The 24,108-nt window shown below is 37.0% G+C and overlaps 1 protein-coding gene across 1 annotated transcript in view; it reads right to left on the bottom strand.

Moving 5' to 3' along the window:
* Positions 1-24,108, bottom strand: part of LOC102404947 (disintegrin and metalloproteinase domain-containing protein 2) — a 101,008-nt gene that overhangs the window by 15,439 nt on the left and 61,461 nt on the right. The window contains exons 13-15 of the mRNA XM_025278209.2: positions 20,783-20,881; positions 20,477-20,672; positions 10,756-10,861 (exon numbers count right to left, since the gene is read on the bottom strand). Coding sequence (XP_025133994.2) covers positions 10,756-10,861; positions 20,477-20,672; positions 20,783-20,881 — 401 coding nt within the window. The remainder of the gene's footprint in view (positions 1-10,755; positions 10,862-20,476; positions 20,673-20,782; positions 20,882-24,108) is intronic.

Raw genomic sequence — 24,108 nt, 5'->3', positions numbered from 1 at the left:
TAATATTCTTTTCCATTATGGCTTACTATAGATATTGAAATATTGAATACAGTTCTTTGTGCTATATAGTAGGACCTTGTTGTTTGTCCATTCTCTGTATAATAGAGACATCCATAGCAGCATTGTTTTTAATGACCCAAAACTATTAGAAACATTCTAAATGCCCATAAGCTGGCACATAATTTTAGGATATAATATTATCCAGTAATAAGAAGCTACAAACTAGTGTAATAGGCTACAAAATGGATGAAACTAAAAAAATAAGTAAAATAAACCAAGTAAAAAGACCACATAGTATGTAATTTTTCTAATATAAGAACTCCAGAAAAGGTAAATCCAAGGAAAGAGAAAGTATTGCTAGGAACTGGTTGCTAGGAACTGGGATCACTTTAAAGTGACTTTGGATTCTACTGACTTTTGCACTTTTATAAATTTATCACAAAGTACATAAGTTATTCCATTAAAGTAGATTGATTACATTTTAGTTAAGTATTTTAAGTATTATTACATCTGTTACAAATTATTTATGAGCTTCTATGTCAAGTTGTTGCTGTTGTTGTTTTTCAGTCTCTCAGTCCTGTGTGATTCTTTGCATCCCCATGGATTGCAGCACACCAGGCTTCCTTGTTCTTCACTATTTCCTGGAGTTTGCTTAAACTCATGACCATTGAAGTGATGCCATCCAATCATCTCATCCTCTGTTGTCCCTTTCTCCTCTTGCCTTCAATCTTTCCCGGCATCAGTTTAGTTCAGTTCAGTCACTCCGTCGTACCCAACTCTTTGCAACCCCATGGACTGCAGCACGCCAGGCCTCCCTGTCCATCACCCACTCCTGGAGTTTACCCAGACTCATGTCCATTTAGTCGGTGATGCCATCAAACCATCTCATCCTCTGTTGTCCCCTTCTCCTCCTGCCTTCAATCTTTCCCAACATCAGGGTCTTTTCAAATGAGTCAGCTCTTCACATCAGGTGGCAAAAATATTGGAGTTTCCGCTTCAACATCAGTCCTTCCAATGAACACCCAGGACTGATCTCCTTTAGAATGGACTGGTTGGATCTCCTTGCAGTCCAAGGGACTCTCAAGAGTCTTCTCCAACACCACACTTCAAAAGCATCAATTCTTATGTGCTCAGCTTTCTTCACAGTCCAACTCTCACATCCATACATGACCACAGGAAAAACCATAGCCTTGACTAGATGAACCTTTGTTGGCAAAGTAATATCTCTGCTTTTCAATATGCTGTCTAGGTTGGTCATAACTTTCCTTTCAAGGAGTAAGCATCTTTTAATTTCATGGCTGCAATCACCATCTGCAGTGATTTTGGAGCCCAGAAAAATAAATTCTGACACTGTTTCCACTGTTTCCCCATCTATTTCCCATTAAGTGATGGGACTGGATGCCGTGATCTTAGTTTTCTGAATGTTGAGCTTTAAGCCAACTTTATCACTCTCCACTTTCACTTTAATCAAGAGGCTTTTGAGTTCTATATAGTCATGATCAATAACAGAAAAGGCTTAAGAATATAAGTTGGGGATGGTAGCTGTAGAACAGGGACTAGAGAATGGGGGCATGGGATGGGGCACTCTACACCTGGAGGAGGAATAAAAGCACTTTTGTTATCCATATCCCTGAGACACAAACTCATTAAAAGAAAGGCTTATGTAAAAACTAGAGAAGGTCCACCCCCCACCAACTATAAAACGATAGTAACAAGTCCCCAGCAGAAATAGAAGTAAATTACAACTGAGAGAGCTCCAAGATACATATTCCCTTTGAGGGCTGGGATAAAAGGAAGCTCCAAATTTAAGAAGAGAGAAAGAAATTACTTCATTAATGGAATCTGAAGATTCTGGTGCCTATAGCTACAACAAACATTAGACACAATCTATCTCCTAAAAATATTAACATATATTCTTACATTAAAAGCTTATTTGCTTCAGTGCCTACTACCCTATATAACATGACCAACTTTCAACACAAAAAAGTACTAGTTATATTAAAAGGCAAGGAAAAAAAAAACAGTCTAAAGAGATAAAATAAGCATCAGAAACAAATCAAATATAAAACAGATCTTGGAATTATTAGATATGAAATTTAAGATAGCTTTGGTTAATATTTTAAAGGTTTAAAAAGCAAAAGTCAACAACATGAAAGACCAGAGAAACAACATCAACAGAGATATGAAAACTGTAAGAACAAACTATAAGAATAAAGAGAAAATAAAAGCATAAAAAACCTAACAAAAATTTAAAAATGGCTTCCAAGCTTTCATCAATAAAACGCAATCTAAGCCACAGAAGAAAAACTTAAGAGAACTCAGTGATAGATTGATAGAAACTTCCCAAACTGAAACACAATAAAACAAAATAATGGAGAAAAAATAGAAAAACCCAAGAACTATAAGACAATTAAAGAAAGTGTAACATACTTGTAATAAGAGCAGCAGAAGGAGAAGAAACAGAATAGGAAAAATGTTGAAAAAAATAATGAACAAGATCTTCACAAAACTATTGACAGACAAGAAAACACAAATACAAGAAACTTAGAAAATGCCAAGCAGGATAAATATCAAAATAAAAACCATCTATAAATATATCACATTCAAACTAAAGTAAATCAAAATCAATGAGATACTCTCAAAGGCAACTAGGTTGGGGCACACCTTACTTAGAGGAACAAAGATAAGGATTACAGCAGACTTTTCATTTAAAAATCATGCAGTTAAGATTTGGAAGGAATTTTTGACTGCTATAAGAAAAGAAAAATCTAACTAAGAATTCTCTGTCCAGTAAAATTATCTTTCAAATAATAGAGATTTTTCAGACAAAAAGTGATAGAATTCTTTGTGAGCATATCGTACTTGCAAGAAATATTTTTTAAAAAGTCCTTTACGCAGAAGAGAAATTTGTGTCAGAAACTTAGATCTACATTAAAAAGGGACAGCATCAGAAAATGAAAAAATTGAAAGAAAAATGTGTGTATTTTTCTTACTCTTAACTGAGCTAAAAGATAATTATCTTCTCAAAGCAATAATACAAAGAATGTATTGGATATTTATTGTATATGTATAAGCAAAGTAAGTAACAAGAAGCCTCACAAGGGACTGGATGGAAGAGTTGGGAAACTATTATAGTACACCTTCACTACACATGAAGGCGTGTATAATTACAGCATTTGAATGTGAACTATTACCCTGTTATTTGAAGGTAGTACATCAGTAATCACTTTTAATGGAAATGGTCTATAAACAATCAATTAAAAGCCAGACATTGTCAGAGTGAATAATAACATGGCTCAGGATTTTTAACATCTGAAAACAAATTAATGTAACAAATTATATCAACAGGAAAATGCACCAAAAACAGATTCATGAAAATAGATGTACGAAAAGCACTGAAAAAATACAACCACCATGTAAGATTAAAAATTCTCAGAAAAGTAGAAATATAGGGGGGATTTCCAAATCAGATACAGGGTATTAACAAAAAAAAACTACAGCTAACAATAAACTTCCTGGTAATGGCTAAATTTGTCTCATAAAATTGGAAATAAGTAAATCTTTTCTTTCTCTACTTACAGTTCAACATTTTGGTAGATATGTATACAGTCAAGCAAGAAAAAGAAATTAAAGATATGCTAATTAGAAAAGGATAATTCAGACTTCATTTGCAGATTCCATGATCCTGGACATGGAAATACTAAGAAGCTCACACACAAAAAGAGAGAAAGAGAGAATTTATGAGGTTCACACAATATAAAAGATCAATATATGATTTGCATTGTTATTTTTTATTATTATTAGATACTGGCAGTGAACAATGAGAAAATAAAATTTAGAGAACCATTCTGTTCACAATATTTTCAAAAGCAAAACATTCAGCAATATACTTAAAATACATGCAACACTTGAACACTGAAAACTAAAACCTGATTGAGAAAAAGGAAAGAACACTGAAATAAACCCAGACATTCTATGTTTATCACTTTGCAGTGCAATATTGCCAAGCTGGCAATTCAAACAAACATACACATGCACACACCACAAATGAATCCATGGAAAACTGATGATACATGAGGAGTAATGTCTGTGAATTTACCAGTGTCAATTTCCTGGCTTGGATATTTTACTACAGGTAAGATATATAAGTTATTTGAGGTGTTACCATATGGGGAAAACAGCTGAAGTATACAGGGGTCCTCTGTATTCTTTCTAGGTTATTTTTGAAATTTCCCAAGAATCTGCAGTTAGTTCAGAATAAAAAGATACATAGGTAAAATTCAGTGATAAGAAGGCTCAGTTCAGTTCAGTTCAGTCGCTCAGTCGTGTCTGACTCTTTGCAACCCCATGAATCGCAGCACACCAGGCCTCCCTGTCCATCACCAACTCCCGGAGTTCACTCAGACTCATGTCCATCGAGTCAGCAATGCCATCCAGCCATCTCATCCTCTGTCGTCCCCTTCTCCTCCTGCCCCCAATCCCTCCCAGCATCAGAGTCTTTTCCAATGAGTCAACTCTTTGCATGAGGTGGTCAAAGTACTGGAGTTTCAGCTTTAGCATCATTCCTTCCAAAGAAATCCCAGGGCTGATCTCCTTCAGAATGGACTGGTTGGATCTCCTTGCAGTCCAAGGGATGCTCAAGAGTCTTCTCCAACACCACAGTTCAAAAGCATCAATTCTTCAGCATTCAGCTTTCTTCACAGTCCAACTCTCACATCCATACATGACCACTGGAAAAACCATAGTCTTGACTAGACGGACCTTTGTTGGCAAAGTAACGTCTCTGCTTTTGAATATGCTATCTAGGTTGGTCATAACTTTCCTTCCAAGGAGTAAGCGTCTTTTAATTTCATGGCTGCAATCACCATCTGCAGTGATTTTAGAGCCCCCCAAAATAAAGTCTGACACTGTTTCCACTGTTTCCCCATCTATTTCCCATGAAGCGATGGGACCAGATGCCATGATCTTCGTTTTCTGAATGTTGAGTTTTAAGCTAATTTTTTCACTCTCCACTTTCACTTTCATCAAGAGGCTTTTGAGTTCCTCTTCACTTTCTGCCATAAGAGTGGTGTCATCTGCATATCTGAGGTTATTGACATTTCTCCCGACAATCTTGATGCCAGCTTGTGCTTCTTCCAGCCCAGCATTTCTCATGATGTACTCTGCATATAAGTTAAATAAGCAGGGTGACAATATACAGCCTTGACATACTCCTTTCCTATTTGGAACCAGTCTGTTGTTCCATGTGCAGTTCTAACTGTTGCTTTCTGACCCTAAACCATTCCAAATAAACTGCCATTACTGACTACAAGGCATGCATTGAATCATTGGTCCACTTTATGAACTGATGGAAACATTAATGCAAAGAGTGCCTACTTTGCCCCATGTATCTGAAACACAATTCAGGAAAATCTGTCTGCATTTCTCCTGGATACTTTAAACTGCCTAATGTACCACCTGTAGATCAGCAAATAGATTTTATTAAGCTTTCTCTATCTTATGGACATCAACATGTCTTGGTAATGGATTGTATTTTTTCTCATTGGATTGAATCCTTCCCTTGTAGACAGGTTACTGCTACTTCTGTGGCTGTGTGTGTGGTCAGTTGCCTGACTCTTTGCAACCCCATGGACTGTAGCCCACCAGTCTCCTCTGTCCATGGGATTTTCCAGGCAATAGACATGAGTTTGAGCAAACTCAGGGAGATAGTAAAGTACAGGGAAACCAGGAATGCTGCAATTCATGGGGTCCCAGAGAGTTAGACATGACATGGTGACTGAACAACAACAGTAGGAACATATATATTGATAATTACCTTAAATGTAAATGGATTACATGCACCAACCAAAAGACATAGACTGGCTGAGTGGATACAAAGATAAGACATATATGTAAGCTGTCTACAAGAGACCCACATCAGAACTAAGGACACACACACACAGAAAGTGACAGGATGGAAAAAAGATATTCCACGCAAATGGAAAATAAAAGAAATCTGTTGCAACAATATGCACATCACATGATAGACTTTAAGACAAAGACATAAGAGACAAAGAAGAACACTACATAATGATCAAGGGATAAATCCAAAAATAAGATATAATAATTGCAAATATATATATGCACCCAATATAGGAGCACCTCAACATGTAAAGCAAATACTAACAACCTTAAACGGAGAAATAGACAGTAACACAATAAGAGTGAGGGACTTTAACAACCCACTTTCATCAATGAACATATCATTCAGACAGAAAACTAATACAGAAACAAGAGCCTTATTGACTCAGAGAATGAACTTATGGTTGCCAGGCTTGGGAGAATGGGGGAAAGGGATAGTTAAGATGTTTGGGATGGACATGTACACACTGTTATATTTTAAATGGATGACCAACAAGATTCTACTGTATAACACAGAGAAATATGCTTAATGCTATTGAAAGCCTGAATGGGAGGAGAGTTAGGGGAAGAATTAATATATGTTTATGAATGGTTGAGTCCTTTTTCTGTCCACCTGAAAGTATCACAAGATTGTTAATCATCAATTATATGCCAATATAATAAAATAAAAAGATTTTTTTTAAAAAAACATAGTATGTTCTTTGACATTCACCTTAATAATTTGTATATGTTTTGATCTCCTTAGGCAAAGGCAACAGAAGCAGAGAAACAAATGGGACCCATCTGAACTAAAAAGAATTTACATAGCAAAGGAAACCATGGTCAAAACACAAAAGCAATGTGGAAGAAGATATCTGTAAAGGGGTTAATATCCAAAATATATAAAGAACTTATACAACTCAATAGAAAAACCCACCAATTCAATTAAAATATGGGCATAGGACCTGAATAGGGCTCCCCTGGTGGCTCAGTTGTAAGGAATGCACCTGCAATGCAAGAGATATGGGTTCTATCCCTGGGTCAGGAAGATCCCTTGGAGAAGGAAACGGCACCCACTTCAGTATTCTTGCCTGGGAAATCCAATGGACAGAGGAGCCTGGCATGCTACAGTCTATAAGAGTAACTTATAGAGTAACTCTATAAGAGTTGGACATGACTTGGCAACTAAACAACAGCAACAACAACAAGGACCTGAATAGACATTTTCCCAAAGGCATACAGAGAGACAAAAGGTACATGAAAAGGCATGAAACATTACTAATCATCAAGGAAATGCAAATCAAACCCACAGTGAGGTATTATCTCACATCTGTCAGAATGGCTATTTTCAAAGAGACCAAAGGGGGTGAAACAACGACAATAAAAACACGGGTTGGTCAGGATGCAGAGAAAATGTAGTAAACTCTTAGTGGAAGTTGGTTTTGTAAATCAAAAACAGTATGGAGTTTCGTAAAACAAAAAAATTAAAATACCATACAATCCAACAGTTCCACTCCTAGATATTTATCTGAAGAAAAGGAAAATACTACTTCAAAGAGATATAGGTACCCCGATGTTTATTGCAGCATTATTTAAAATAGCTAAGATAGGGGCTTCCCTGGTGGCTCAGATGGTAAAGAAACTGCCTGCAGTGCAGAAGACCTGGGTTTGATCACTGGGTTGGGAAGATCCCCTAGAGAAGAAATGACAACCCACTCCAGTATTCTTGCCTGGAGAATTGCATGAACAGAGGAGCCTGGGAAGCTACAGTCCATGGGATTGCCAGGAGTCAGACATCACTGAGAGACTAACACTAAGATATGGAGGCAACTAAGACTAAGATATGGAGGCAACCTAAGTACCCACCATTAGATGAATGTATATAGATGTGATACATGTATGTTATTTGTATATATATATATATATACAAATAATATATATATTGTCATACATATATGACAATATTAGCCACAAAAAAATGGAATCTTGCTGTTTGCAAGAACATGGGTAGACCTGAAGAGCATGTTGCTTCATGCATTTTTGAAATGAATCAGAGAAAAACAAATATCATATGCTTTTACTTGTATGTGGAATCTAAAAATAAAACAAACAAAGGTGAGAAAAACAGAGATATATTCACAGATTCAGACTAGTGGTTACTAGATTGGAGAGGGATATGGAAATCTCCAAATGGGTGAAGGGGATTAAGAGGTGCAAACCACCAGGGGTATAATAAAATAGATAAGCCACAGGGATGTAATAGTGCAGCACAGGGAGTATAGTCAGTATTGTCTAATAACTTTGTACTGTGTGTAATTTATAAAAATATTGAATTATTATGTTTTACATCTGAAACTAATACAATGTTTGTAAGTAGGTATACAGAAAATCATAAATGTTATGCAACACTTAAAACACGATATAGGTGCAAATAAAGCACTAGATATCAATGCCAAAGTGACCCAGATAATGTAGTTAGCAGATAAGCACCTCAGAGCAGCTAATATAAAAAGATCAATGATTTAAAAGAGAATATAATCACAATAGCTAGAAAGTTTCCTTTAGTCAGAATATGTTTTAGCAATTGTGAAACAAATTTTTTGTGCTTCTGGGCTCGAGCATATAAGAAAGCAGTTCATAAATGCAAGATGTATTTTGCCATAAAATGATCACTATAAGTTCATGTTTTAAAAGCAGAGATACGACAAGTGGATATAGAAATAAATATGTGATACTTGTATGTTCTACCTTTGTTCACTGAGAAGACTTAGAGATCATGAAAAACAGTAGAAATGGGCACAACTGGTGCTGAGATGTTTGTTTTCTAAGTACTCTTCTCTGATAAAGGGCAACTGGAAATTCCTTTGTTTATTTAGAGAAATAGCTGAATCCACAGCAAGGGTAAAAAAAAATATATAATAAGTGTCCTAGGATGTCTGTTTTTTTGTGCTAGAGAAATTTGTAAGTTTTTAAAGTATCATACAGACTTTTGAAAAAAACACTGTGGCCAGTTAAAGTAAACTCTCACTAGCCAAAACTGAGACAATTTGAGAAAGTAAGCATTGAAATAAATGATAGTAATATATTCTACACTATTGAGTCAAGTAACAATTGCCGAGTCTGAACTGATAGAGACAAATACAGAAATAAACAAGTAGGAGGGAATATTTCTTTCTACAATACATTTTTAGCTTAAAGACAGGCAATAATGGAATTAGAAAATTATCAGTGAACTTTAAAACTAGAGGGCAAAAGTTTGAAGAACAGAATATGCCTATAGTCTCAGTATTAACTCCCCCCCAAATTATGCATTAGACACAAAGGGAAAGAGTAACTTTACAACTGAGAGACCTAAAGAAAATTAACTTTACCAAATAGTTTAACCTAACATATCCAGCACAGAGAGAAATCGGGATGCACCCTTTGAAAATTGCACTCGATGGTGCAACACCACGTTAGTGGCAAGGATGACAGAATTTATAACATGAACCTAACTAACTATCAAACCCAGTTTGAGAAAAAGTTTACAAAATAATTGGCCTGTAGTATTTTTTTTAAAAAAAGTAAAAATAACAAATAAAACGTTCTAGATTAAAGTTTAAAAATACATTATGACTAATGCAAACATGTGACTCTAGATTTGCTCCTGAACGAAGCAAAGAACTGTAAATACTTTACTGAGATAACGAATGAAGTTTTATTGTGAATTTTGACAGCTACAATATAGCCATTAAAAAATTTTGTCCCCAAGAAAGACACAATGGTTTATTTAAGGATAATGAAGCATAGTATCCAATTTACATTCAAATGGTTTAGGAAAATAATTTTGAAAGGAGGAAAGGAGAGGAGAATTTGAAAAACAGAAGGACAAAGCAACTGGGCAAAATGCAAGCCACTGGCAAATATGAGTAAAGGTTATATGAGAAATCTTCTTGCTATTCATGCAAACAAATTTTTTTTTTATAGAATTTTAATTTTAGATATCAAACCATGTTTGAAATAGCATAAAAATATCACAGTAACATTCTAGTTCTAATATATATATATAATAATCAGTAATTAGAACTTCCCAGATGGTGCTAATGGTAAAGAACCTGCTTGCCAATGCAGGAGACGTAAGAGACTTGGATTTGATCCCTGGGTGGGGAAGATCCCCTGGAGGAGGGCATGGCTACCTACTCCAGTATTCTTGCCTGTAGAATTCCATGGACAAGGGAGCCTGGTGGGCTCCAGTCCTGGGTGACGAAGAGTCGGACATGACTAGAGTGACATAGCAGGCACATAGTAATTAACAATTAACACTCATATTGTGCATACTGCGTGTCAGCCCCATTCTAGGTGTGTTTATTAGAGTATCTAAATTCCACAGTGGCACAAGCCCAGTGATGTTAGTGAAACTGGTATTCATGTTTTACACCTCAGGAACGTGAGGCACATGTCCAAAGCCACAACAGTAGGTAACCATCGGGATTGGTCCTTGAAACCAAGATGGCTGCCTGTAGAGCACATGTTCTTAAACACAGTGCTTTACTTCCTGGATAGCAGAAATTCATGCATTTTTATTACATCACTAAACCATGGTTGCCATTTGTAAAATTAAAGTGATAGCATGCAAAAATGAAAATTACCTTTCAAACTAACGGGGAATTAATGTACTATAGGTAAATGAAATGCTCTGTGGGACAGTACAAGTGATAGTTTGGATGTGTGAGAAAGATAAGTGCAGACGTTCTGTACTTATTTATAGTTTGGTTAAATATAGTCTTAGTTCATGATAAAGTGACATTTTGCTTACGTATAAAGTAAATTATCTCATGGTATTTTCAAATTTAAGACAATAAATAGCATTTCTCAGATAGATTTCCTGGAACATACTCAGAGGTACACGGTGTGAACCCAGTAGGAGTTACGCCACAGTTCCCAGACAGATCGTTCATAGAATTAAGCCTCTGGAAACACTCTGCAGGAGCAAAAGATGTGCCTGAAAAAAACAATGTGTGGTTAGTCATACTGCTGCTGCATTTAAAATAATTAATGAGTACATTTATTCTGAGATTGCCTAAAATATTGCACAACATAAGAGCATAATACAAAATTGAAAATAAAATAGTTTTAATTAAAGTCACACACAAAAAAAACACTTCAATGAAATATTTAAATATTGAAAGCATCCTGTCTACTACCCAAACAGATACCTTAGGATTAACTACAGTATGCAGTTTATCTTCTAACTTTTAGTAAGTCTGAAACATATATGTATATAAGAAACATTTTTAAACAAATAATTGACTTATTGGTCAATAGTGTTTCTGTGTAAATGTGTTTTCAAGACAAATCATTACAATGACATCTTTTGTTTTCATCCTACTTTCCCCAGACCAAAAAATCTTGGAATCACAACTGATTTATTTTCATACTATCCAATCCACACACATTATGTGCTTAATTCTCATAGGATTCTATCTACTTAAAAAGCAGTTTATCATTACTCTAATGGGAAGATTAAGCCAAAAACCTTTGATTTAACCACAAAGAAATATGAGAACATAAAAGGAGCCTCAGCATCAGGATCTCAGTTGGAAGTCCTAGAGGCAGTAGTAAACTGCAAAAAAGCAATTGATTTTCATCCCAGAGGTCATTTGCAAACCTAGTTCTGTGTGAGAGGATCAAAATTATAAGCTTTCCCAGGGGAAACAGAACATAAAGAAGGCCAAATTTGGAGGATCATTTACTATAGTGATAAAATTAGAGACTTGGGGGGCCTCAACATATAGTACAGTCCCCTCTTAAGACATTTTCCTGCTTCTAAACATATGAATCTGGTCCCATCACTTGATGGGAAATAGATGGGGAAACAGTGGAAACAGTGTCAGACTATTTTTTTGGACTCCAAAATCACTGCAGATGGTGACTGCAGCCATGAAATTAAAAGATGCTTACTCCTTGGAAGGAAAGTTATGACCAACCTAGATAGCGTATTAAAAAGCAGAGACATTACTTTGCCAACAAAGGTCCGTCTATTTAAGGCTATGGTTTTTCCAGAGTCATGTATGGATGTGACAGTTGGACTGTGAAGAAAGCTGAGCGCCAAAGAATTGATGCTTTTGAACTATGGTGTTGAAGAAGACTCTTGAGAGTCCCTTGGACTACAAGGAGGTCCAACCAGTCCATCCTAAAGGAGATCAGTCCTAGATGTTCATTGGAAGGACTGATGCTGAAGCTGAAAATCCAATACTTTGGCTACCTCATGCGAAGAATTGACTCATTGGAAAAGTGCCGGGAGCCGGCGAGAGACATTCCACTCGTGACAAAGGTCATGAGGAAGGAGGCTCGGCATACGCAAAGGCGGGATCAAGCCTCGTGAGTGCCCCCGGATATTCTCGAGCATCTACCCCCAAAAACCAGAGTCTGCCTACTTTATTGCTTTGTGCTCTCACCTCTGACTTTACTGGGGGCTGTCCCCCACCACCATCTCGCTCTCTCTGTCAAAGAGTTAACTTACAGCTCCAATTAATAAAGTTCCTGGGCAATTAAGAGTGTTTAAATCCAAACCCCTCAGATGGCTCTCTAACTCGCCTGACAAGTTTACCCGGACACCTACAGCTATGCATACGATTGTTTACAGTCTCCCAGCCTCGAGAGGCATGGGAAGCTTAAGATATTCAAATAGCTTAGAGCCTCTCAGAGAGTTAGAAACTGTCAGAATAAAACTAGTAAAAGATTTCATTGATGAGCCAATGTTTGTTGCCAAGTTTTCACAACCCCTGAATTGTATCCTTGAATGTGTATTAATTAATATAGTTGGTATGTAGAAAAAATAAGTAGTGGCCTTGGTGTTAGTAACTTTAGACCCTTAAGGTAATAAATTCTTTCCTTTGTAAACCCATTACACATCCGCCCTATAGGAATGTAATCTTATCTTCGGAAGATGGCGCCAAACCTTAAAACAATTACTCTTAGAGAAAATAAGTCTTTGTTGATAAGTCCTTGTCAAGAGTCATAAAATGTTAATAGGCCTTCTGGCCAGAAGATGATGTAAATCACCTAAACCATTTGTATACGATAAATTTGCAGAAAAGAAACCCTGGTTTTTGATAAGCATCAAAGACTGCTGACTTTGCATCCCCTATTATCCTCTATGTGTAACTTAGGGTATAAAAGCCCCTGTTGAAAATAAAGCTACGGGCCTTGCTCACCAATGCTTGGTCTCCCCATGTCATTCTTCCCTTTAACTTCCAGCTGAGTCTCCATCTGGAGCGCGGAACCCACCATGCTTACTAATTATGCCTGGGCTTCTAAGATCTGACCGGGGAGGCCTCAGTGTCTCCTCTCCTTCGGGAGAACGGAAGGACGCCTGCGGCCTACGTAAGTGGTGCAAACTTCTTGTCTTGAAGTTTTATTGGTCTTCCGCATAAACCAAGCTACTCAGCTTCTTTTCTCCACTGAATTTTCCTACTGAGCTATCCTCATTCTATTATTCTTTGTATCTCTGAATAAATAAATAAATAAATAGGTCGCCTACTCCGTCTCCCCTTCAAATACCCTGGATCAGCCGGGGCTGGACCTCAGCAGAAAAGACCCTAATGCTGGGAGGGATTGAGGGCAGGAGGAAAAGGGGACGACAGAGGATGAGATGGCTGGATGGCATCACTAACTCGATGGACCTGGGCTTGGGTAAACTCCGGGAGTTGGTGATAGACAGGGAGGCCTGGCGTGCTGCAGTTCATGGGGTCGCAAAGAGTCGGACACGATTGAGCGACTGAATTGAAGTGAAACATGTAAAGAGAAGGAAATTAAAATATAAGTAAATGACTTCCAGAAAGCAGAGCATTATTTGTCTGCAGTTTCTGCACTGTGGTTACATACATACAATCTCTCAATTGAAAGTCCTGGAGAGTTATACCCTAGAAATAAGAGTGAACTAGATATACAGTGAACTTAACAAAAACTCTAATGGAACCTTAACAATTTTGGTTTCTAATTCAATTAAAGTGATTGGTCTCTTACTTCATATACTTAGCAGAAGAAAAGATGGATGTATTCATATAAGCTGTAGTGTTTATATGAGAAGCATTTAAACTGAAAACAGTTTCTGTAAGTCAAAAAGGTAGACGAAGACAGAGAAAAAAACTTTTAACAATATGTCTTTATATAAAGCATTCAAGAAAAAATATAAAACAAAGACATCTACATATGTTAAAATAATTACGAGAACCAAGGTACGTGTACACTAAAATTAATTATAGAGATATAAATCTTTAAGAAGGCAGGGCATCAAAAATAAATACTTTGAAATAATTATGGAGAGACAAACAAATATAAATTGAAATTTAGAAATCTGTATAATGTACAGTGTTTACAGCACAGTCACAAGATGCTTAGGAACACTAAGCAGAACTACAGGCTCACAAACACACATTCAAACATATAATATGGAGACTGATAAAAACGAAAGACCAAAAAAATCTTCATGGCTTAAAGAGAAAAGAGATACAATATGATAGATTTTTTCTTCAGAAATATGCAAGTCATATAACTATGGAGTCATCTCTTTAAAATGCTGATGGAAACAGAGGTTCCCTTTCAAGATGGTGAAGTACACACAGAAAAATCTTGAACTCGCAACTTTTCACAAACACATCAAATCTACAGCTTCATATGGAACAATTTCTAGTGAAGAAAAGCTAGAAACTGGTGGAATGACCACTTTACACTGAGCAAACAAGAGAAAGGCCACACTGAAGCAGGTAGGAAAGGCTGAGACACACTCTTGCCATAAACTCACCCCAGCACACCAATCCCACAATTGGGAGGGAACTCAAAACCAAGAGTTCCTCCCTGAGGCGGTGAAGTATTTGACTCACATCAGGCGCCACAACTTTTAAATCCTGTACCTGAAAGATGAGCCCCCGCCCCCGAAACCTCCAACTTTGATAACAAACAGAGGCTCATGTCTATGAGACCTACAAGGCTGTAGAGAATTGTGAAATGCTTCTGATGGCCAGTGTGGTTTATGCTCAAGGCTCCCACAAGACTGTAACTAAGGGAGAAAGAGTTCTTAACCGGCTACCATATCCAGGGCAGGACAAGAGGGAACAGTTAGAGGAGCCCAGTCCTTCTGTAAGAGAGGCCTGTGAGCTTACCTCAGGAGCTGTGTCCTGAGGGTCAGGCTTCTGATTAAACAGGGACCTGCTGGGATCCTTCACTGAGACTTTGGAGGGTGAGCGCTATCTTTCGGTTCTCAACCTGCCACACCTCAGAGTGCCAGAATTCCCCAGAAGGGAGCTTTCACATACATCTTAGGCTCTGGCTTTTTACATGTGGTGCTCTCATTTTTGTGGCTTCTTCCCAGGGACAGTCCTTGGTCATCTGATTCTAGTGACCAGAGGCACTTGCTTTCCTGGGTCCCCTGGAATGGTAATGAGAAATGGAATATTTCCTGCTGTATAAGTAACTAGGGTATCACAGTCTTCGGGGATTGCAGCCCTCCAATGTGAGCAGGTGAACCTTGAGGGAACTCAGGAAGGAGAATACCTGAGATCTAGCAGTCATCAGACTACAGCCGTACCCTATAGTAAGCCCCAGGGAAGCTCATGATGTCAAAGACACAGAATACTGGCTCCAGATAGCTGAGGTGCATATCAAAGGAATGATTTCAGTGAGCCCAGATTCTTGCATCTTCCCATACATAGAAAAGTGCTAGATTCATTAACTTGGGTTATCTGGTTTTCTTTAATTAACAATAATCTTTTGATATTTGGTTTTCCTGTCATTTGTTGCAAAAGGTCCATGTAACCTGGCTCCTTCCCTCGCCTCTTTGGGGTAGTTTTCTCAGGGTTACTTGAGATGCTCTCTCTTGAGCTTGAAGCCCTAAAAATTCCAACCGAATAAAACAAAACTCTCAATTTTTAGGTTGTGGATGTTTTTCAAGTCGACAGTAATAATGGGAGAGAGAGTTTCTAGCCAGTTAATGGCCCTAGAACACGGCACAAATAACTGGCTGAAATGCACACTCAGTCTTGCTGTGAAATAGACCTTCGTTTGTCTGGAAGCTCTGGCTTGAAGGGATGGCATCAGATTTGGGTGAGATTCTATTTCTGTGATGGAATCCTGGTGGATACAGTTCTTAAGACAGAGGGCTCTGTGATGTTTTACCTTGGAGATATTCTCATCTTTCTTCAGCAGCATGGTAGCCAAAAGCCTTACAGCTAATGAAGAGGTCTGGCCTATTTTGAGCTTTGTTAAAAGCAACAAAGCGTAGTCAGACAATTATTCAAACTTTTACTTACCTAGAAAATCTCTATTCCGGGGGTGTTTTTCTAAGAGGAGTGTGAAAAAGCTGGCATGAAACTCAAGATTCAAAACACAAAAAACATGGCATCGGGTCCCATCACTTCATGGCAAATAGAAGGGGAAAAAGTGGAAGCAGTGACAGATTTAATTTTCTTGGGCTCCAAAATCACTGCAGACAGTGACTGCAGCTGTGAAGTTAAAAGACACTTGCTCCTTGGAAGGAAAGCTATGACAAACCTAGATAGAGTATCAAAAAGCAGAGACATCACTTCGCCAGCAAAGGTCTGTATAGTAAAAGCTATGATTTTTCCAGTAGTCAAGTACACATGTGAGAGCTGGACCATAAAGAAGGCTGAGTGCTGAAGAATTGATGTTTTCAAATTGTAGTGCCAGAGAAGACTCTCGAGTGTCCTTTGAACTGCAAAGAGATCAAATCAGTCAATCCTAAAGGAAATCAACTCTGAATATTCTTTGGAGAGACTGGTGCTGGCCACCTGATGTGAAGAGCTGATTCATTGGAAAACACCCTGATGCTGGGAAAGATTGAAGGCAAAAGGAAAAGAGGGCAGTAGAGGATGAGATGGTTAGACAGCATCACCGACTCAGTGGACATGAATCTGAGCAAACCTCTGGAGCTAGTGAAGGACAGGGATGCTGCAGTCCATGGGGCTGCAAAGATTTGAAAAAATATAGCGACTGAAAAACAATAGCAAGAAAAAGAGCTCAGCTCAGTGGGAAAAAGAGCCTCACACCCAGGGAAATACTGAAATAATAGCCATATGACAGAACACTATAGCAGTTGAGGCAAACAAGAGCCTTTTGGGAATTTAAAAGGAAACTTTGGAGAACTAGATGATCATAAGGAATGTTGAAAAGCTCAAATATGCAACTGGATCTGAAAAGATGTACACATTCCAAGAACAATTCTAGGAAAGAGAAGTCCCCAGTCACTCCTCTGGATTATATTTAAGTTCTGAACTAGCAAGAAGTGAAAGCTATGCCTGTCTTGCAAACCACCTGAAGCTTGAAACTGTCCCTTGGCACTGTGGATAGAAAATAAACAGTCAAAGCATTGAAGGGTATCTGACAGGTTTCAGCTTGGCACTAAATTGTGCTAATTAGGAGTTATCCCTGGGAAGCCTGACTTAAAAAGAAGAATTTGGGGAGATTAAAAATTAAAAGAAAATTTAAAAAAATTAAAAGAAAAAGAAAAAACTAGCAAAGAGCTCAGTGGCTGCATATAGTACAGAATACAGAACCTGAAAATTTAGTCCAGGAAAGTCACTAAACAAATAGTCAGTAAGACAATAAGAACAACAAAAGCCCTTGGAGAAATCTGAATCAAAATTGTTGAAATACATTGTCTAAAATTTCTAAAAATTAAAAAGCTTTAAAAAATAATTTTACATGACATGCAAAAAAATGAAAGTATGCTGCTGCTGCTGCTGCTAAGTCACTTCAGTCGTGTCCAACTCTGTGTGACCCCATAGACAGCAGCCCACCAGGCTTCCCCGTCCCTGGGATTCTCCAGGCAAGAACACTGGAGTGGGTTGCCATTTCCTTCTCCAATGCATGAAAGTGAAAAGTGAAAGTGAAGTCGCTTAGTCGTGTCTGACTCTAGCGACCCCATGGACTGCAACCTACCAGGCTCCTCCATCCATGGGATTTTCCAGGCAAGAGTACCGGAGTGGGGTGCCATTGCCTTCTCCGGAAAGTATGCTACACACCTAGAAAAAAAAAAAAAAGCCAATGGGAAATATCCTCACAGATCTCAAATTTTGAATCCAGTACACAAAGACTTAAAATAGCTATTAAAGATATGTTACAATTACCAGAGGAAACCATTTCTTAAAAACTAAATGGGAAATGCTAATATAGACTTTTAAATAAAAAAGGGAACCAAATAGAAATTCTGAATTGAAAACTATCTTAACTAAAACGAAAGACTTCACTACAGAAATTTTAAAATCAATAGATTTAATCTGGCAGGCTTTATTGACCTAAAGATAGACCAGTGGAGTTTATCCAGTATGAGGAAAGAAAGAAAATCAAATAATGAAAAGTAAAGAGAGCTTAATGGATCAGTGGGGTAACATCAAGCATATGAAATATTGGCACATAGGGATTCCAAAAATGAGGAAAAAATAGAAAAGGGTGGTGAAATATTTTAAGAAATGACTGAAAACTTTTCATATTTAACAATGTATCTATATCTATCTACATATTTACAAGAAGGTTTAAAAAAATACACATAGAATAATCGTAAAGAGATCCACAGATCAAGGTCAAACTGATTACACTCTTAATTAGGGATGAGGGAAGCCAGGTGACAGAATTTTGAAAGGAAAAGGCTAAAGATTCTATATTCAGCTAAACTCTCCTAAAAAAATTAGGAGAAATTGTAGCATTCCAAGACAAACACAAGGAGAAAGACCTTTAGCAAACCTTTCCAGTAAGATCTACTAAAGTGCATCCTTAAGGCTGAAATCAAAGGGCAGTAGGAGGTAACTAGGATCCACATGAAGTAACACTTCATGCTAATATAGTAAACTATCAAATAAAGTAAAAGAAAATATAATAGGTAGTACAAATATATTTATTGTTTGGACTTTCTTCTGTAGATTTTAAAAGACCATTGCATAAAAACAATTATTATAAAACTTTGTCATTTAGACTTAGGTGAAGATACTTGGCAGAAACAGAACATAAGCTAAGTTTTGGTTTACTGTTGAAATGAAATCAATATTAATTGAATGTCTTAAGATAGTAATTGTAACACCCAAGCAAACCATTCAGAAATAACTAAATACATACAGTAAAATAAATCACAGAGAGATTGAACTATTACACTAGAAAATCTCTATTCAACACAGATGTTATTGAGGAACAGAAGGTAAAATAAAATATTGAAAACACATAGCAAAATAGCAATTGGAACTGCTACCTTATATGAGTAAGCACTGCAATCAAAAAGAAGCGATTGGCAGAATAAATCACAAAACATGATGCAACTATATGAAGGTTGGAACAGTCAGGCAGATTAGGCAAGACAGAGATCGCCTAAGTACAACCAGGCAATTCTATGAGCCAAGGCTGTTTTATTCTGGATTCACCTTGTTATCTTGGGTGTGGCCCTTCTACTGATTCAGAACCTTGCAGATATTTATCTTCTCTTCACTGAAAGCTTGCTAGGGATAAATACATACTCTTTAGTCCTCAGAATAGCTTCCTAGCCTACCAACAAAGGCACTTCTAAATGTAGCAAAATCTTCTAGAGGAAGACTAAGAACTTTTAAGGGAAAATTCCTCTACCATTTGGTCTTTGATCATCCTGTGGCTGTACGAAAATTCATAATGCCTTTCTAATTTTTTAAATCTAATTCACCAAGTTTCTGAGCAGCTGCCGAGTTCCAAGGATGAGGATGCCTCAAAGAAAAATAATCTATGGTTTTGACAGCTCCCTCTCCTTAAATTCCAACTGCTAAAACTTTTCTATTTGATCTCTTTTTTTTTTTTCCTTGAAGATCTCTGCTAAGCCAAGACTGATCTTCAACATTCAGAAGCTGCATATGGCCGTAGGAACATAAATAGCTGTCAGTTGTTCCCTAAGACAGGCAAGGTTTCTCTCCTATAGAGATTTTTAAATTTGTTGTCATTGGTTTCACTATATTCTACAGCCTTTAAAAATATATCATAAATGCAACATGCCTTGATTTTTCTAGTCATTTTCTTGTAATTGCTTCTGTCACTACTTGATATATTCTTTCTCTCAATTTAATACTGAACACAGGATTTATATTTAATGTAACTTATAAGTATGTAAATATAAATAACCAGCCTTACTATTTGTTTTCACATCCTATGTTATTTAGTTTACTCTGTTCTTGCCTTCTTTTGGGTTAATCAAATATGTTAAATGCTTTTGTTGTTCTCCTCTTTATTAGTTTTTAGTTTTTAATTACTATATTATTATTCTTGTATTTATCTTAGATTACAAAACAAATATTTGAGTTATATCAATACTTAATTAGTCTGGATGCTGCATTTTATTGAAATGACTGAGTTTTATTTCAGTTATTTTTCCTGGGGATGTTATCTTTTTCTATTTTTATTCTCCTAGAGTTTAACATTATTTTTGACATTTTATTTATTTTATTTTAAAAATTAATTTAAGTATTTTTGACATTTTAATTGCTTCATTTCATAATATCCTTTGTCCTTTTTAATATATACATATAAAGATAGGTATATTAGTCAGTTTCCAGAAAAATACATATAGAGGAAGTCAAATTAAAATAAATACCTTCACCAAATATGTCAAAACATTGTTTTATCCCATCCACACATATTCCTCTGATACAGAGCCATTGATTCTGTCCACACGGATGCCCATCCTGAATATACATATCTTCTTGACATGCTGCTGATGAACCATTGCAATATTCATGGAGATCACATTCATCAGTGGAACCCCTACATATGTGTCCTTTTGGTATAAACTGGTGGGATGAGTTAAACAATATTGAGTAAAGCAGAATGTGAGCATTTAAATATTATAAAAAATTATAGCTTTACTAATATAGGTAATAAAATGTTTAAAGGCTCTTACAGCACAAGATTCACAACACAGTCCAGTATCACAAGATGACCCAGGCTGGAGTCTACACGTGTCAGCGACACAGCACGTACCTGGCTGGGCGTCACAAGCCTGAAAGGCAAATCAAATGCTCTGAAATATCTTCCAACTTTACATTAAACAGATATCTAACAAGGACAGCATATTACATAATATATAGACAGATGCTTAACTTAAATGTTGGCAAATGGAAAAATATAAAGCCACTTACTCATTAATTTATTTAACATTTATTCATTACCTAATGTGCTAAACCAAGTGTTCTGTATATCACTAAGCTTGACTATTTTGGTAGGATTTTCTGAGGTCCTGGAGTCCACCAAAGCCAAGACATCAATAACCACAAGTTTATTTCGGGAGGAGGGAGAGAAAATTGGAAGATGGGATTGACACATACACTACTATTTATAAAATAGATAACAAATAAGGACCTACTGAATAGCACAGGGAACTCTATTCAATACTCTCTAATGGCCTATGTGGGAACAAAATCTAAAAAAGAGTGGATATATAGTCAAGGCTATGGTTTTTCCAGTAGTCATGTATGGATGTGAGAGTTGGACTATAAAGAAAGCTGAGTGCCGAAGACGGAGAAGGAAATGGCACCCTACTCCAGTACTCTTGCCTGGAAAATTCCATGGACGGAGGAGCCTGGTAGGCTGCAGTCCATGGGGTCGCGAAGAGTCAGACACGACTGAGTGACTTCACTTTCACTTTTCACTTTTCACTTTCATGCATTGGAGAAGGAAATGGCAACCCACTCCAGTGTTCTTGCCTGGAGAATCCCAGGGACGGGGGAGCCTGGTGGGCTGCCGTCTGTGGGGTCGCACAGAGTTGGACATGACTGAAGTGACTTAGCAGAGAGCCGAAGAAATGATGCTTTTGAACTGTGGTGTTGGATAACACTCTTGAGAGTCCCTTGGACTTCAAGGAGATCCAACCAGTCCATCCTAAATGAGATCAGTCCTGGGTGTTCATTGGAAGGTCTGATGTTGAAGCTTAAACTCCAATACTTTGGCCACCTGATATGAAGAGCTGACTCATTGGAAAAGACCCTGATGCTGGGAAAGATTGAGGGCAGGAGGAGAATGGGATGACAGAGGATGAGATGGCTGGATGGCATCACCGACTCAATGGACATGGGTTTGGGTGGGCTCTGGGAGTTGGTGTTGGACAGGGAGGCCTGGTGTGCTGCAGCTCATGGGGTCTCAAAGAGTTGGACATGACTGAGCGACTGAACTAAACAACTGATTGCTGATTTGCTGTACAGCAGAAATGAACACAACACTATAAATCAGCTATACACTATCAACTTTTTTTTAATTAAAAAAAGTGAAATAAAATTAAAAAGCTAAGAAATTGAGATTTTTGGCTCTTATAACAAAGTTATTTCACAAGATGTGAAATAAACATGTTATGATTTTAAAAGTTGATTAGTTCTTAGTCAATTTTTATGAATCTACTCTATTTTGATGTCTTTACCTTTTAAAGGATATTCAAAGTTTGCTTATAATTATCTAAGGATGAAGAGATACAAAATGATATTTCTGAACTTAGTTGAAATTATCACCTTTAATTGTTCATCCATATGTATTACTGTCTTGTTTTATGTTATAATTCATCTGTAACTGGTGGTTCTGTGTTTTAAAATTCCATTTTTAGAGTTAATAAAAAGCAACTGATAAGAAATAAGGATGGAGAGAGAGAAGACAGACACACAGGCGCATGCGCGCGCGCACACACACACACACACACACACATGCACATTTTTAAATACCTGGGGATTTGAAATAGAGTTAATTGGGCAAAAATTTTCAATAAGTTACAAAAAATAAATCATGGATTTTAGTAGTCTTATATGGGTTATGGCATGATACTTCCTAGGGCACACAAAGTTTGCAGTATTTTCCAGAACTATTTTGCCTAATTAATGTCATTCCTATCTTTATGAGATTCCAGAGGGTAAAATTTTCTCAGGCAAGAATACTGGAGTGGGTTGCCATTTCCTTCTTCAGGGGATCTTCCTGATCCAGGGATCCAACCTGCATCTGTTGCATTGGCAGGTGGATTCTTTACCTCTGTGCTACCTGGGAAGCCCCAGGAAAACTGGACAGATGCATGTAAATCAATGAAGTTAGACCACTCCTCCACACCATACACAAAAAGAAACTTAAAATGGCTTAAATAAAAGACACAACATCATAAATCTCCTAGAAGAGAACATAGGCAAAAAATTCTCTGGCATAAATCATAGCAATGTTAGGTCAGTCTCCCAAGGCAATAGAGATAAAAGCAAAAATAAATAAATGGGACCTAATCAAACTTCCAAGTTTTTGCACCACAAAGGAAACAAACTAAGTCAAAAGACAACTAGCAGACTGTGAGAAAGTATTTACAAGTGATGCAACTGACAAGAGCTTAATTTCCAAAATATACAAACTGCTTGTACAACTCAACAACAGAAAACCAATAAACTCAATTGAAAAATGGGCAGAAGACATAAATAGACATTTCCCCAAAGAAGACATACAGATGGCCAATAGACACATGAAAAGATACTCAACATCATTAGTTATTAGAGAAATCCAAATCAACACTATAGTGTGATATTACCTCACATGTTCAGAAAGGCCATCATTAAAAAAAACAAAACTCTATAAATAACATGCTGGAGAGGGTTTGGAGAAAAAGGAACCCTTCCACATTGTTGGTGGGATTGTAAGTTAGTGCAGCCACTACAGAAAACATCATAAAGATTCCTGAAAAACTGAAAATATAGTTGCTCTATGATCCAGCATTCCCACTCCTGAGCACATATCTGGAAAAACTATCATTTAAAATTAAAACTATCACTAAACTATCGTTTAAATATATCATGAATTCCTATATTCACAGCAATGCTATTCACAGTAGCCAAGACATGGAAACCACCTAAATGTCCATCAACAGATGCATGGATAAAGACAATGTGGTACATATACACAATGAAATACTACTCAGTCATAAAAAATAATGAAATAATGCCATTTACAGCAACATGTTTTGACCTAGAGATTATCATACCAAATGAAGTAAGTCAGAAAGGGAAAGACAAATGCCATGTGATATCACTTATATGTGGAATCTAAAATATTACACAAATGAACTGATCTATGAAACTGAAAGAGACACACAGAACAGAGGACAGGGGTGTGGTTGCCAAGGGTTCTGGGTGGAGGAGGAATGAGTTTGGAGTTTGCGTTAGCAGATGCAAACTATTACATTATAGAATGGATAAATAATGAGGTCCATGGGTCTCC

Source organism: Bubalus bubalis, chromosome 1 (genome assembly GCF_019923935.1).
Source record: "Bubalus bubalis isolate 160015118507 breed Murrah chromosome 1, NDDB_SH_1, whole genome shotgun sequence".
Lineage (NCBI taxonomy): Eukaryota > Metazoa > Chordata > Mammalia > Artiodactyla > Bovidae > Bubalus > Bubalus bubalis.
The sequence above is the reverse complement of the archived record's forward strand: the minus strand, read 5'-3'. Positions and strand labels throughout refer to the sequence as shown.